Source organism: Lycium ferocissimum, chromosome 5 (assembly GCF_029784015.1).
Source record: "Lycium ferocissimum isolate CSIRO_LF1 chromosome 5, AGI_CSIRO_Lferr_CH_V1, whole genome shotgun sequence".
Classification (NCBI taxonomy): Eukaryota; Viridiplantae; Streptophyta; class Magnoliopsida; order Solanales; family Solanaceae; genus Lycium; species Lycium ferocissimum.
Genome location: NC_081346.1, coordinates 11,947,882 through 11,962,834, shown reverse-complemented (window position 1 = coordinate 11,962,834; position 14,953 = coordinate 11,947,882). Strand labels below are relative to the sequence as shown.

Here is a 14,953-nt window from a genome sequence, read left to right as displayed (position 1 = left end):
TTAAATTAATCATCGAATCGACCACTTTATTTCACCAGTTTATTTATTTCATTACGAGGTTTCGTTTATAAAAACATGGTAGCATACAAAATAAAAACCCGAATAAAAATTTCATCACGTTAATAGGATTGTTTAACAAAAGTAAATTTATCCTTTCTTAATAGAAATGAAAACATTACGAAAAGAACTCGGGCGGAAGGAGAAGAGAAAAGAAATAGAAAAAACATTCTATCCCGGAAATCCATCATGGAATAGTCAATTTACTCTCGACTTAATTCTCAATGGACCACCTGCAAGTAGCTTGCATATTGAAAATACCAACACATACTAGCCATCGCTTAATTGCGGTTTTCATGAATCACCATTCATGTGACGATTAAAAAACCAAAAAGTCATCATGTTATCCATAATTTATGATCCTTCATTTTGGGTTTTCATTTTGTATACTACCATGTTTTACAGAAACAAAACTTGTAATGAAATAAACAAAACGGGTCAGTACTTTTTTAGGTGCGAAATAAACAAAACGGGTTGAGTGAAATAAAGTAACGGGTCGAATCCGATGATTAATTTAATCTAGGTGTAATTATAGGGGGAAATGGGTTGGGCCATTGTGATTATGACACGTTACGAATATAACTTAAGGGTATATTTGTACATTAGTATAATGATAAGGGCAAATCAATAGTATAAGGAAGGGTATAAATAAATTATTTTCGAAAGTTCGGGGGTGTATTTTAGTATTAAATTACTCGATAATATAATGAAGGGTATAAATAATAAAAGTTCGAGGGTAATTTTTTTTTTAAAATTAGAGACCCTTAGACAATAATTTCAGGGCTTCGAACCCGAAAAAAAAAGGAATTCATTTTAGTGCCACTTCTCATTAAATAATTTTCGAAAACAAACTTGAAAATGTACTAACCTAATTCTACTGAATAGCTAGAATAACATCCCGCCACCCCTTAAGTAATTAGAATAAAAATTGCAGCTTTTCTGATCCACCAATTCAGTAGGTGGCTGGAAAAGCCTTTCGACCACCAGATCCCGTATTTACTCGTTTTAGCTAAGGATTTCAATAGCGCGCCCATTAATTTTATGTGAAAGTAAATTCAAAAATGAAATTATATTTTATTGAAATTTAAAAGGTGCTGAAGGAAATTTTTTATTTAAGAAAGTTAGGACAATTTTTGAACCTTGTCAATTATATTCTTTTGAATCTTGTCGGTTTAGCTAAGGATTTCGCTCCAGGGTATGTCGGAAGCAACTACTATCTTCGAAGTAAACGTATACACGTCTGGGGCGGAGCTGAGGTTGAAATTCGTAGAAGCACATGCGAAAAATTCTGTTGTATATATTAGGTTAAATTTTTTTTTTATGTATATATAGTACGTATTGAACCCTGGAAACCTTGCGTACATATTTTTGCTTAATAAAATTCCCCTTCAAATATCTAAAGCTTATCAAATTACACTGGGTATGTAATTATCGTCGTTTTTTTTCCTACTTTAACTAAAGTAAAACATCCAAGATAATTATCTGGTTTCTTCTAAAATGTTAGTAATAATTAAAATTCAAAAACTAACCACCTTTCCAGCTGATAATAACATAAAAAAGGCCACAATAGTTTTGTAATTTACGCTAACCACTTCCTTATTTCAATTTTCCTATCTGCATGCATTTCCAATATTACTCATTTTAATGTACTTCTTTCTTTTGTAGTTTCTCATATTTTTCACGTGTGAGAATAAATGTGTGCGTACGTAAGTGTTATCCCATAAAATACGCGTATTGAAATCGATAATGCGATGTGAAGTTTATTAAATTCTTTCTTATATAATAAAAATAAATTATTTTTTTCTTATTGAACGAAGTAGTAAATCATTGGGAATCGGCAATCTAAGTTACTTTGTATTCATCATTTAAATATTGCTTTAACTTGTCAGTTTTTGTCTATGGGTAGAATTAAAAAAAAAAAAAACTAGCTAATTTATGTTTTAGTTTAACTAAGATAATCTTTTATTATGAGAAAAACTTTTGAAGCTCGGGTGGCTTATTATCGGAGAGAGTATTATCTACTTTTTGTTCCCCTTCTATCCCCCATTTGTCAATTTCCTGTTGGTCCCCTGGTGTCTGAATCACTGTGTACGCATTATTGCATAATTGGTCCCCCAGTTTCTGCATATTTGTTTGTCAGTACCCACCAAGTGCATACTTTTATAACCAATCAAATTGTACAGTTTTGTGGCACTGGCCAAATTGATTTGGTAGTATCTCTGTTCCAATTTATGAAACGCTAGTTCCTTCTCATTATTTGTCTCTAATTTTTTTTATATATTTAGAAATAATTTAATTTTATGATTTTATTTTTAATGAGATGATTTATGATCAAAATTCAGATAGATGCTGGCCTATCTTCTTCCACCTTGAGCTTAGTACTATACCGATAATGTACATCATTTCAAGTCATAGGAGGGAATTCCGAAGACTTCCCTCTAATTTTAAAGATGTCCTCCACCCGCTTCTCTACCTTTTGGGGCCTGATATGTGCTTCAAAGAAAGCATCGACTAATTATGTGAACGAGCAAGCATCGACTAATTATGTGAACGAGCAAGCATCGACCAATTATGTGAACGAGCCTATGAACTTTTCAGATAAGAGTGAATACAAGTTTAATGCCTCTCTGGTGAGGTTTTCTAAACTTCTTGACTAACACCTAAATTTCATGCTGAGTGAGGTTGTTCCTTCGATCCCCTTTGCGTAGGCCATGCCGTGACTGGGATCCGTGGTTCGGTCATATTTTGCGAGGTCCGACATCCGGCACTTCTATGAAATTGGCGTGGGTTAAACTTTGCTTCCATGGCTGTGGGGAGTACTTTTCATACTCCTTTGAGGACCGGCGAAAAGTATTTTCTGTGTTTATATCAAATTTATCAACTTATCATCGTTAAATAATTTAATGAGGTTAGAATATATATTAATTAATCATACATGCATGATTAAGTGAGAAAAGAGTACACGTCCGGCACTTCTATGAAATTGCGCGTGGGTTCTAATTTTTGGAAATCTTTGGCGATTAAAAACTAGTTAGTTAAGTTAACGTAAAATATATCATCTCCCAGCATGCAGAGGTTCTTACGCTTTATTGAGGCTTTTGTGTATAATTAAAGTAGGTGACATATTTTAGTTCTACGTAATGGGCGTTTTTGAAAACACGTGAAAAGGTTTTTCCAAACTTTAAATGGGGAATTTTCTAATCACTTTATGATGTATATGTGGACCAAATGAAATTTACTAATAAATTTAAGATGATGTGGACGTACTTAGAAAACGGATAAACTTTTACCATTTGTAACTATTAGTACTAGTATATATCAAGTCTTTTTATTTATCTGGATAACAATTGAATTTATCGAAGGATCGTTAAATAATTTAATGATAAAGTAAAGAGACAAATCAGCTATGATGGACACATATATTAATTAATGATAGATTGAGAAGATGAACAGATGCGGGATAATTTTTATTGCTTGCTTGATACAAAGAATGTGGTTCTATCCTGTAAAAAACGTGCCCAGGTAAAAAGGGAGGGCTCCTCTTTATATAGTAGAGGAGTCCTAACCCTAATCTGATTCTAAGTAAGGAACAGAATGCGGGGGTGACACGTGATTGGTGCCGAAATATGATGGCGGACACATGGGGATTAACCGCCTCTCCATAACCAATGTCTCGTTACAAGCGAACAGCGATTAGGTCGGTCTCGTCGTGACCAGCATGATTTCCAAGCGTTCATATCATATCTGTGTCCTCGGTTCTCTACAATATCATTATTTCTTATAAATTGTAATTATCGAAGTGAAATCTAGTAGGCACATTTTTCATGTGTCTTCTTGTCTTCAACTTACCCCAGCATCTGCATTTCATCTTTTGGCATTATTTTCTGGTTTGGTCCCCTAGCTTATTCATTAATCTATCTTCCATCAGTCTGTCTTCTTGTTTTTCCCTAAGTTTTTGTGTTTAATTTCTTTATTCTAGCTTTTCTCTTTTCTTATTCTCATGCCTCAGCTCCTTCAGCTTGAAATAATACCTCTAGATATGCGTTCTTTTACCATAATGGTCTCATACGGGATTTCTATACTTGGATTTTCGACATTTTGTAATTACTTTTATCTCCACTCTTCAAACCTTTGATTTTTTTTTTTTTCGATCTTTTGATAATCAAAATATCCGAGTGCGAAGTTAAAGAAGTTGAGGACGAGAAATTCTCCTTAATTCTTAAGTGGAGACACCACTTTTGATAATTTTATGGCCATCACACAGTCATACACTCATACCCCAAAATTAGGGGTATCTCGTAACTCGTTACTGGAATCCGAAAACACCATGCAATCGAACGAACGATGCCCTTTACACCTTCCTATACACACGTACCTTTTTTTTAATTGATCATTTCAAGACTGATACCGACCAAAAATTGTTGAGATCTTGATTTGAGACCTTGGACCACAACTTGGACGGTATGAATATAAGTGTCTCCAATTACAGAGAATCAAATCTCCAATTACAGAGAATCAAAGGACATCAAAAGCAACGTACAACAATTGTAGCTCGCTGACAAATTTGCCCACAGAGTAGTCCATTCACATATTCTGGGTCATTTGATGTTTTAAGGCACGACTTTCACAAGCATGCTACCCAACTAAAAATGTTTCACAAATTCATTTGTCCAAAATAAATTAAGGAAAGCTGTAAAAGTATTTTGTAACAATTTATTTTTAACATGGATGAACTCTAAAGGATAGAAGGGAATTAAAAGTGATACAAGTAGTATAGTTGGTGCAATTTTTGAATACCTACCTTTGATGAGAAAGTTAAAATAATTTGATCTGATTTAATGAAGAAATTCCATCAAATGCTAATGAGAAATGCTAATAAATTGGGAATTAGGTCATAAAAAATTATAAGCACAAAATTTCAATGCTACATCTACCGTACACCCAAAGATAATATCTAATATTTGCTTAAAAAGGTAAGTAATAAACTGTATAAAGAAAAATAATCCTGACCTCTACTTCTGAGTAGGCGTTTGGACATAAAAATGTGACATTTGAAAAAAGTTGTAAAGGGCATTCGGAAATCAAGTTGTGTTTGAACATATGATATTTGATCAGTTTTTCAAATTTGAAACTCATCTTAAAAAAGACAATCCAATATATAACCAAACACTATTTTAAATTTTTTGGAAAAAGGTGAAAAATTTGTATGGACAAACTGGAGTTGAGATAATAAAAGGATAAAGTGGAAACAATTTGATAGACACTCCGATATCCTCGAAGAGAATATATCTTCTTTTAAAATACTAATTTCTTTCTATTTGTATAGCTTTTTCTTTTCTCCTTATGGTGAGACAGAAAGAAATTTATCATGTAAATTCGTAATGAAAATGGGCATAGGTGTTTCTGATATTAGAATTTTCTATGTTGTAATCATCAATAATCATTTCCCCTTCTCTTCAGCAATAAAAGTTACAGATAGAATTGTTATTTCTAAGTGTTCAAATCAGTAATTTACCAGTAAATTTATTAAAATCAATAATTTACTACAACCAGTAATGTAACGGTAATTTACTAAAACCAGTTTCTGTTTTTATAAAAACTAAAAATGTAAAAGACAGAAATTAGATGAAACAGAAAATTTTCGAGCCCAAAAGTTTCTTGTGTGTCCTTAAGAAATCTAATCCCCTCATAGTTGCCAAGGTTAATGGATTAATCTCTCCTAGGATAGAAAGTAAATTTATCCTTTCTTCGTAGAAATGAAAACATTGCAAAGAACTCAGGCAGAGGAGAAGAGAAAAGAAACAGAAAAAACATTCTATCCCAGGAAATCCATCATGGAATAGTCGAGCCTATTCCACTCGACTTAATTCATCAATGGACCACCAACCAAGTAGCCTGCTTATTGAAAATACCAACACATACTAGCCATCACTTAATTGCAGTTTCATGAATCACCATTCATGTGACAGTTAAAACCAAAAAGTCATCATGTTATCCATAATTTTATGATCCTTCATTTTGGGTTTTCATTTTGTATACTACCATGTTTTACAGAAACGAAACTTGTAATGAAATAAACAAAACGGGTACGGGTACTTTATTTAGGTTTGAAATAAACAAAACGGGTTGAGTGAAATAAAGTAACGGGTCAGATCCGATGATTAATTTAATCTAGGTGTAATTATAGGGGGAAATGGGTTGGGCCATTGTGATTATGACACGTTGCAGATCATGTAACTTAAGGGTATATTTGGCCCATAGTATAATGATAAGGGCACAATTAGCCCAATAGTATAAGGAAGGATATAAATAAATTATTTTCGAAAGTTCAGGGGTGTATTTAGCTTGTGACAAGATAACCGGAAGAAAGACAATACTTAAAAAGTATAATGAAGGGTATAAATAAATTATTTCTAAAAGTTTAGTAATTTTTGCCCTTTTCCGTTTTTTTAAAATTAGAGACCCTTAGACAATAATTTCAGGGCTTCGAACCCAATTAAAAAAAAAAAAAAAATCATTTTAGTGCCACTTCTCATTAAATAATTTTCGAAAACAAACTTGAAAATGTACTAACCTAATTCTACTGAATAGCTAGAATAACATCCCGCCACCCCTTAAGTAGAATAAAAATTGCAGCTTTTCTGATCCACCAGTTCAGTAGGTGGCTGGAAAAGCATTTCGACCACCAGATCCCGTGTTTACTCGTTTTAGCTAAGGATTTCAATAGCGCGCCCTTTAATTTTATGTGAAAGTAAATTCAAAAATGAAATTATATTTTATTGATATTTAAAAGGTGCTGAAGGAAATTTTTTATTTAAGAAAGTTAGGACAATTTTTGAACCTTGTCAATTATATTACTTTTGAATCTTGTCGGTTTAGCTAAGGATTTCACCTCCGAGAGTATGTCGGAAACAACCTACCTATCTTCACAAGGTAGGGGTAAGGCTGCGTATACACCAATACCAGGGGCGGAGCTAGGTTGAGCCGAGACGGTTCATCCGAACCCCCTTCGGCGAAAAATTACACTGTATATATTAGGTTAAAATTATTTTTTTATGTATATATAGTAGATGTCGAACCCCTAGGCTTCTTCTTGTGTTACTTCTTTATATTTTTGAACCTTCTTAATAAAATTCCTGGCTCCGCCACTGAGTCCAATACCCTTGCCAGATCCCACTTATGAAATTACACTGGGTATGTAATTGTCATCGTTTTTTTTCATACTTTAACTAAAGTAAAACACCCAAGATAATTATCTGGTTTCTTCTAAAATGTTTTTTTTTTTGGTAACTAACTTTTCTTATTAATCACCAAGTGCAATATTTACAAATCCATAGCATACTAACAAAGTATAGCTATCTAAAATATGAGACTCAAAAAATCCAGCAGTCCCTAGTTACAATCCAAACAGCAGCTATTGTAACTTAGATCTAATGCCCAGAGAGGCTCTAACATTACTCACATAAGCTATTTCTCTAGCTAACACGTCCCATTGTTTTGACCTGTTTTCAAACGTTCTCTGGTTCCTTTCAAGCCATACTGCATGTACAAATTTCGTGTATACCGGCTTGATATCCGGATAAATTTCGTGATTTACCTTTTGTATTTGCTATAATCCAGTTTTCCTGTTGTCCCCATGACTTAGCTTGGAACCCATGTCTGTTTAACCATATCAACAATCTTCTCCATAAAGCCTGAGTGTAGGAGCATTGCACAAACAGGTGATCTTTAGATTCAAGTTGTCCTTGACACGCTTTTGCAACTTTGATCAACATCGATACCCCAAGCAGTTAGTCTATCAGTTGTCATTAGCCTGTTTTGCATTTGGAGCCACAAAATAAATTTGGCTTTAGGTCTTGCTTCATTAGCAAACATCAGGCACTTCCAAGAGATTCTGTCCCTTTCTCCAAGCAGATGTAGGTATATTACTGTTATAGTAATTGGTTTCTGATTTCCAAAGCTCTGGTTTTGTTCCAAGATGCCTCTAGTTCCCATGATCTGCTTCACCATCCAGGATGCCTGATTCGGACTTGGCATAGTGAAGAACTGTTGGTTCTTAATATAGTAACTATGGATCCATCTGATCCATAGTTTATCAGATTTATGGGCCAAATCCCAGCAGGTTCTAGCAATTGCAGCTTGGTTCCAGATCTGGATGTTAATCAAGTTAAAGCCACCAGCTGATTTAGGTAAACACATGTTATCCCATGCCACAAGTGACTTTTTAGTAATTGTATTTGTGCCTGACCAAATATAACTCCTACAGTAGCCTTCGATTGCCTTTAACACAGCTACATGTATGACAAACAACTGAACCCAATAAGATTGAATTCCAAATAGTACAGATTGCACCAGTTGTATCCTTCCTGTATAAGAGAGTTTCTTAGCAGTCGAGGAGGAAATCCTTGCTACTATTTTCTCTATTAGTGGGGACCATTAGAGGACAGTTAGTTTTTTGGTGGACAAGGGTATCCCCAGATATTTGAAAGGCAATGTGCCTAATCCAAAACCAAATTGTTGGAGAAAAGCAGAATGAATAGTATCACTTATACCCCCAAAATAGAAAGAACTTTTACCAATATTTGCTTGTAGCCCAGATGCTTGAGCGAACTGTTGGAAACATTGGTATAAGGCAGCAACAGATGTTTGATCACCTCTAGCAAACAATAATAGGTCATCAGCAAAGCATAGATGGGTGATACCAAGTCTGGAACACTTAGGATGAAATTTAAATTTTTTATTCTCCTTGAGAGTGTACAAGCATCTGCTTAGGTATTCCATGGCAATGGCAAATAAATAAGGGGAGATGGGATCCCCTTGTCTGAGCCCTTTTGCCGCATCAAATGCCTCAGTGGGTTCACCGTTGATCAAAATTGAATAATGTACAGTACGCACACACTCCATAATCCAGTGTATAAATTTAGTAGGAAAACATAATGCTTCAAGTACTTGTTCCAGGAATATCCATTCTACCGAGTCATAGGCCTTTTGTAAATCAATCTTTATCATGCACCTAGGTGATATATGTTTCCTGGAGTATGATCTAACTAATTCATTAGCAAGGATTATGTTATCTGCTATGTTCCTCCATGGGATAAATCCAGACTGAGACTCATAAATGATAGAAGCAATAACCTGTTGGATCTTAGCTGATAATACATTGGCAATGATTTTGTATAGGACTGAGCAGCAAGCAATTGGTCTATACTCTTTGATATTAAGTGGTGCAGCAGTCTTGGGTATTAGTGTGATAACAGTACAATTGGTGGGCCTATAGATTTGACCAGTGTGAAAAAATGCTTTAAACGCAATGATATCTGATCTGATAGTTGGCCAAGCTTTTTTATAGAAATAAGCATTGTAGCCATCTACTCCAGGTGCCTTATCATCTCCAATGGACTTTAAGGCTTCATCTATTTCTACCTCACTAACCTCTTTACATAGTTCCAATCCCTGAGCATGAGTTAAAACTGGTCCCTTCCTCATAATTACCTTATTCACTGCAGGCAACGATTGAGCAGCAGATCCCATAAGCCCTTTGTAAAATTTATCACCTCTTCTTGTATGTCCTGTGGTTCTGTCAATTTTATATCAGTAAGGGAAGTGAGTTCCACCAGCTGTTTTCTATTAGTTCTGTCTTTGATCACAGCTGAAAAATATTTGTTGTTTGCATCACCCAATTTAATCCACTGTGCCCTTGACTTCTGCCTCAATATACTCTCTTCAACAAGATTCCATTTCTCTATGTCCATTAGACATTGCTTTTCTTTCAGGAGCAAAGTATCGGAACATTGGTGACTGATTTGTTCCTGAGTTCGGGTGAGTTCCTTTCTGGCCTGGGAATTTTTTGCAGTAATGCCTTGAAATTCTTCTTTGTTTAGTTTCCTAAAATCACCTTTCAACCCTTTGAGCTTGTGCCATATATTAGCCATCAGACCTTTGGATGCCTGTTTGTTCCAACCATGTTCTAAAATACTATGGAATTGTAAATGATCAGCCGAAACATTAAAAAAATCTAAAGGGGATTTTACCAGATTTTTGAGCCCCTTCGACATAAAGTACCATAGGTGCATGATCAGATACAATAGGTAATTCATAGCTGGTAACGTCATGACCCCAGTGCATCATCCATTCTGCATTGCCAAACATTCTGTCTATCCGACTGCATATTCTGTCATTTCCCAACTGCTTATTAGACCAAGTATAATAGGCACCTCTCCAAGGTAGTTCGCTCAACTGCAGATTCTAGATGCATTCCGAGAAATCTTTTAGTTCTGCTGCTGTAATAGGTGCACCAAACATCCTGTCATTCGGGTACAATACTGCATTAAAATCTCCTCCGATGAGCCAAGGTTGGTTAATTCTTTGCCCAATTTCTTCCAGTTTGCTCCACAACTGCTTTATGTTTTCTATTGAATTAAAACCATATATCACAGTGATTAGCCAAGAGAGAGCGCTTCCAGTTCTAGTCACTTGACAATGGATAAGTTGAGTACGTAGAACATATATGCATGATGTGGTAATAATTTGGATCCCAGGCAACCCATATTCGACCATTGACTGCTTCCTGATAATTACACATTATATCCCTACCTGGGAAAACATTTTTTGTGATTTTTTGCTGCTTATGTTCTTTAGCTCTTGTTTCCACTAGGCAAGCAAGCTTGATGTGATTAGTTTTGAGATATTGCTTTAACTCCTTTTGCTTGTGCCATTTATTGATCCCTCTCACGTTCCATGTAAGCTAGCTCATCTACACAGGACTATGACCTCCCCTGCTAGGAGGGAGTTGTTGTTGTATTCTATTTCCACTTTGATCACCACCTTTCCCTTTATGAGCTGATCCAGATTGCAAAAAAGGAAAATTTTCTAGCCTCAGTTCTGGTAGTTGCTCCTTCTCTTGTTGCTTAGTTTGACTGCCATGTATAGCTACATTTTGGGGTGCAGTTATATTAGGAATATGTGTTGGATGGGTTACCACAACTTCCTCCACATGCTCCAGGCATTGTAGGTTGGTAATAGGAATCTGTTTGCCAATATCTACAGGTCCGCTCACTTGTTTTGGTTGAGTCGCTCGTTCAATTGGTGCAGCTGGTCCCTGGTTATAATGTTAGTAATAATTAAAATTCAAAAACTAACCACCTTTTCAACTAATAATAACATAAAAAAGGCCACAATAGTTTTGTAATTTATGCTAACCACTTCCTTATTTCAATTTTCCTATCTGCATGCATTTCCAATATTACTCATTTTAATGTACTTCTTTCTTTTGTAGTTTCTCATATTTTTCACGTGTGAGAATAAATGTGTGCGTACGTAAGTGTTATCTAAGCCAAAAATACGCATATTAAGAAATCAATAATGCAATGTGAAGTTTATTAAATTACTCTTATATAATAAAAATAAATTATTTTTTCCTCTTGATTAGAGCATGCACTAGTAGTAAACCTTTTGACATTGGGAATCTAACAATACCAAGTTACTTTGTGGCTCATCATTTAAATGTTACTTTAACTTGTCAGTTTTTGTCTATAGGTAGAATTAAAAAAAAAACTAGCTAATTTATGTTTTGGTTTCTTAAGATGACACTTATTATGAGAAAAACTTTTGACTCAGGTGACACTTATTATGAGACGGAGAGAGTATTATCTACTTTTTGTTCCCCTTCTATCCCCCATTTGTCAATTTCCTGTTGGTCCCCTGGTGTCTGAATCACTGTGTACGCATTATTGCATAATTGGTCCCCCAGTTTCTGCATATTTGTTTGTCCGGTACCCACCAAGTGCATACTTTTATAACCAATCAAATTGTACAGTTTTGTGGCACTGGCCAAATTGATTTGGTAGTATCTCTGTTCCAATTTATGTAACGCTAGTTCCTTCTCATTATTTTGTCTCAATTTTCTTTTTATATATTTAGAAATAATTTAATTTTAAGCTTTCAATTTTATTTTTAATGAGATGATTTATGATCACAAAAATTCGGACCGATGCTGGCCTATCTTCTTCCACCTTGAGCTTAGTACTATACCGATAATGTACATCATTTCAAGTCATAGGAGGGAATTCCCGAAGACTTCCCTCTAATTTTAAAGATGTCCTCCACCCGCTTCTCTACCTTTTGGGGCCTGATATGTGCTTCAAAGAAAGCATCGACAAATTATGTGAACGAGCAAGCATCGACTAATTATGTGAACGAGCAAGCATCGACCAATTATGTGAACGAGCCTATGAACTTCTCAGATAAGAGTGAATACAAGTTTAATGCCTCTCTGGTGAGGGTTTTCCTAAACTTCTTGACTAACACCTAAATTTCATGCTGAGTGAGGTTGTTCCTTCGATCCCCTTTGCGTAGGCCATGACGTGATCCTAGGGATCCGTGGTTCGGTCATATTTTGCGAGGTCCGACATCCGGTACTTCTATGAAATTGGCATGGGTTAAACTTTGCTTCCATGGCTGTGGGGAGTACTTTTCCACATTGACTCCTTTGAGGACCGGTGGAAAAGTATTTTCTGTGTTTATATCAAATTTATCAACTTATCATCGTTAAATAATTTAATGAGGTTAGAATATATATTAATTAATCATACATGCATGATTAAGTGAGAAAAGAGTATGCGCAACGTATATCGTACACATGATAGCCCCTTAAACTTGTCAACAAAATTTCATTTACATATTCGAACTATAACTTCTTCCAATTAAGAATCTAAGCGCATGATAAAATGTTCCTATTAGACACCTTCGGTTCTAATTTTTGAAAATCTTTGGCCAGTAAATGTCTACTATAGTTAGTTAAGTTAACCACATAAAATATATCATCTCCTTTAATTATACACACCAGCTTCAATTGGAACATGCCTGAGGTTCTTACGCCTTATTGAGGCTTTTGCGTATAATTAAAGTAGGTGACATATTTTAGTTAGGGGATTAACTTATCTACATAATGGGCATTTGAAAACACGTGAAAAGGTTTTTCCAAAATTTAAATGGGGAAGTTTCTAACAGGAACCACTTTATGATGTATATGTGTTCAGGTGTTCAATTGAAACAAGTCGTAGCTAGCAATTCGAGTATTCAAATGAAATTTACTGATAAATTTAAGATGATGTGAACGTATTTAGCCTTAATTTAGTGTAAACTGTGCGGATAAACTTTTACCATTTAAGTAACTATTAGTACCAGTATCAATATCAAGGAAAACTGATCTTTTTTATCTCACCACATACTTGTTCACCCTGAAACTGGATAACAATTGAATTTATACGAGGAACCAAGGATACATGGTTTAGTTTAACACAATGATAGATTTTATAGCAGACAGTAAGATAAAGTAAAGAGACAAATCAGCTATGATGGACACCGATTGACCTCCTGCTCCGGAGATCGGGGTCGGTGCTCGAGAATCTAAGGACAAACTTTGCACAGTGAAATGAGGATTGAGAAAAGAACAGATGCGGGATAATTTTTATTGCTTGCTTGATACAAAGAATGTGGTTCTATCCTGTCAAAACCGTGCCCAGGTAAAAAGGGAGGGCTCCTCTTTATATGGTAGAGGAGTCCTAACCCTAATATAATTCTAAGTAAGGAACAGAATCTGGTGACAATCACGTTAGGCGTGATTGGTGCCGAAATATCTAGTTGATGGCAGATACTTTGGCCTTCTCATCATGGGGATTAACCGCCTTTCCATAACCAATGTCTCATTACAACTCGAGCTTGGAGCCCGAGCACTGATTAGTTCGGTCTCGTCGTGACCGAGCATGATTTCCATAGCGTTCATATCGGGGAACCGAAAATATCCGTGTCCTCGGTTCTACCCGCATACAATATTTATCCTCATCCCCTTTACATTTCTTATAAATTGTAATTATCGAAGTGAAATCTAGTAGGCACATTTTTCATGTGTCATAATACTAACTATGCATGCATATTATTGTCTTCAACTGGTACCCCAGCATCTGCATTTCATCTTTTGGCATTATTTTCTGGTTTTGGTCCCCTAGCTTATTCATTATTGTCGGTCTATCATTATTCCATCAGTCTGTCTTCTTGTTTTTCCCTAAGTTTTTGTGTTTAATTTCTTTATTCTAGCTTTTCTCTTTTCTTCTTCTCATGCTTCAACACCTTCAGCTTGAAATAATACTTCTAGATATGCGTTCTTTTACCATAATGGTCTCATACGGGATTTCTATACTTGGATTTTCGACATTTTGTAACTACTTTTATTCCCACTCTTCAAACCTTTGATCTTTTTTTTTCGATCTTTTGATAATCAAAATATCCGAGTGCGAAGTTAAAGTAAGTTGAGGACGAGAAATTCTCCTTAATTCTTAAGTGGAGACACCAGTTTTGATAATTTTATGGCCATCACACAGTCATACACTCATACCCCAAAATTAGGGGTATCTCGTAACTCGTTACTGGAATCCGAAAACACCATGCAATCGAACGAACGATGCCCTTTACACCTTCCTATACACACGTACGTACCTTTTTTTTAATTGATCATTTCAAGACTGATACCGACCAAAAATTGTTGAGATCGTGATTTGAGGTTAAAATCACCTTGGACCACAACTTGGACGGTATGAATATAAGTGTCTCCAATTACAGAGAATCAAATCTCCAATTACAGAGAATCAAAGGACATCAAAAGCAACGTACAACAATTGTAGCTCGCTGACAAATTTGCCCACAGAGTAGTCCATTCACATATTCTGGGTCATTTGATGTTTTAAGGCACGACTTTCACAACCATGCTACCCAACTAAAAATGTTTCACAAATTCATTTGACCAAAATAAATTAAGGAAAGCTGTATAAGTATTTTGTAACAATTTATTTTTAACATGGATGAACTCTAAAGGATAGAAGGGAATTAAAATTGATACAAG

At 35.2% G+C, this 14,953-nt stretch overlaps 1 protein-coding gene across 1 annotated transcript; it reads right to left on the bottom strand.

Annotated features, from left to right (window-relative positions):
* Positions 1-9,554: 9,554 nt before the first annotated feature.
* LOC132057559 (uncharacterized) lies at positions 9,555-10,206 on the bottom strand. The gene is made up of 2 exons (XM_059450193.1): positions 10,120-10,206; positions 9,555-10,004 (listed from the first exon to the last, which is right to left on the bottom strand). Exons 1-2 carry the CDS (start codon positions 10,204-10,206, stop codon positions 9,555-9,557), a joined length of 537 nt encoding a protein of 178 aa, XP_059306176.1.
* Between the last annotated feature and the right edge of the window lie 4,747 nt (positions 10,207-14,953).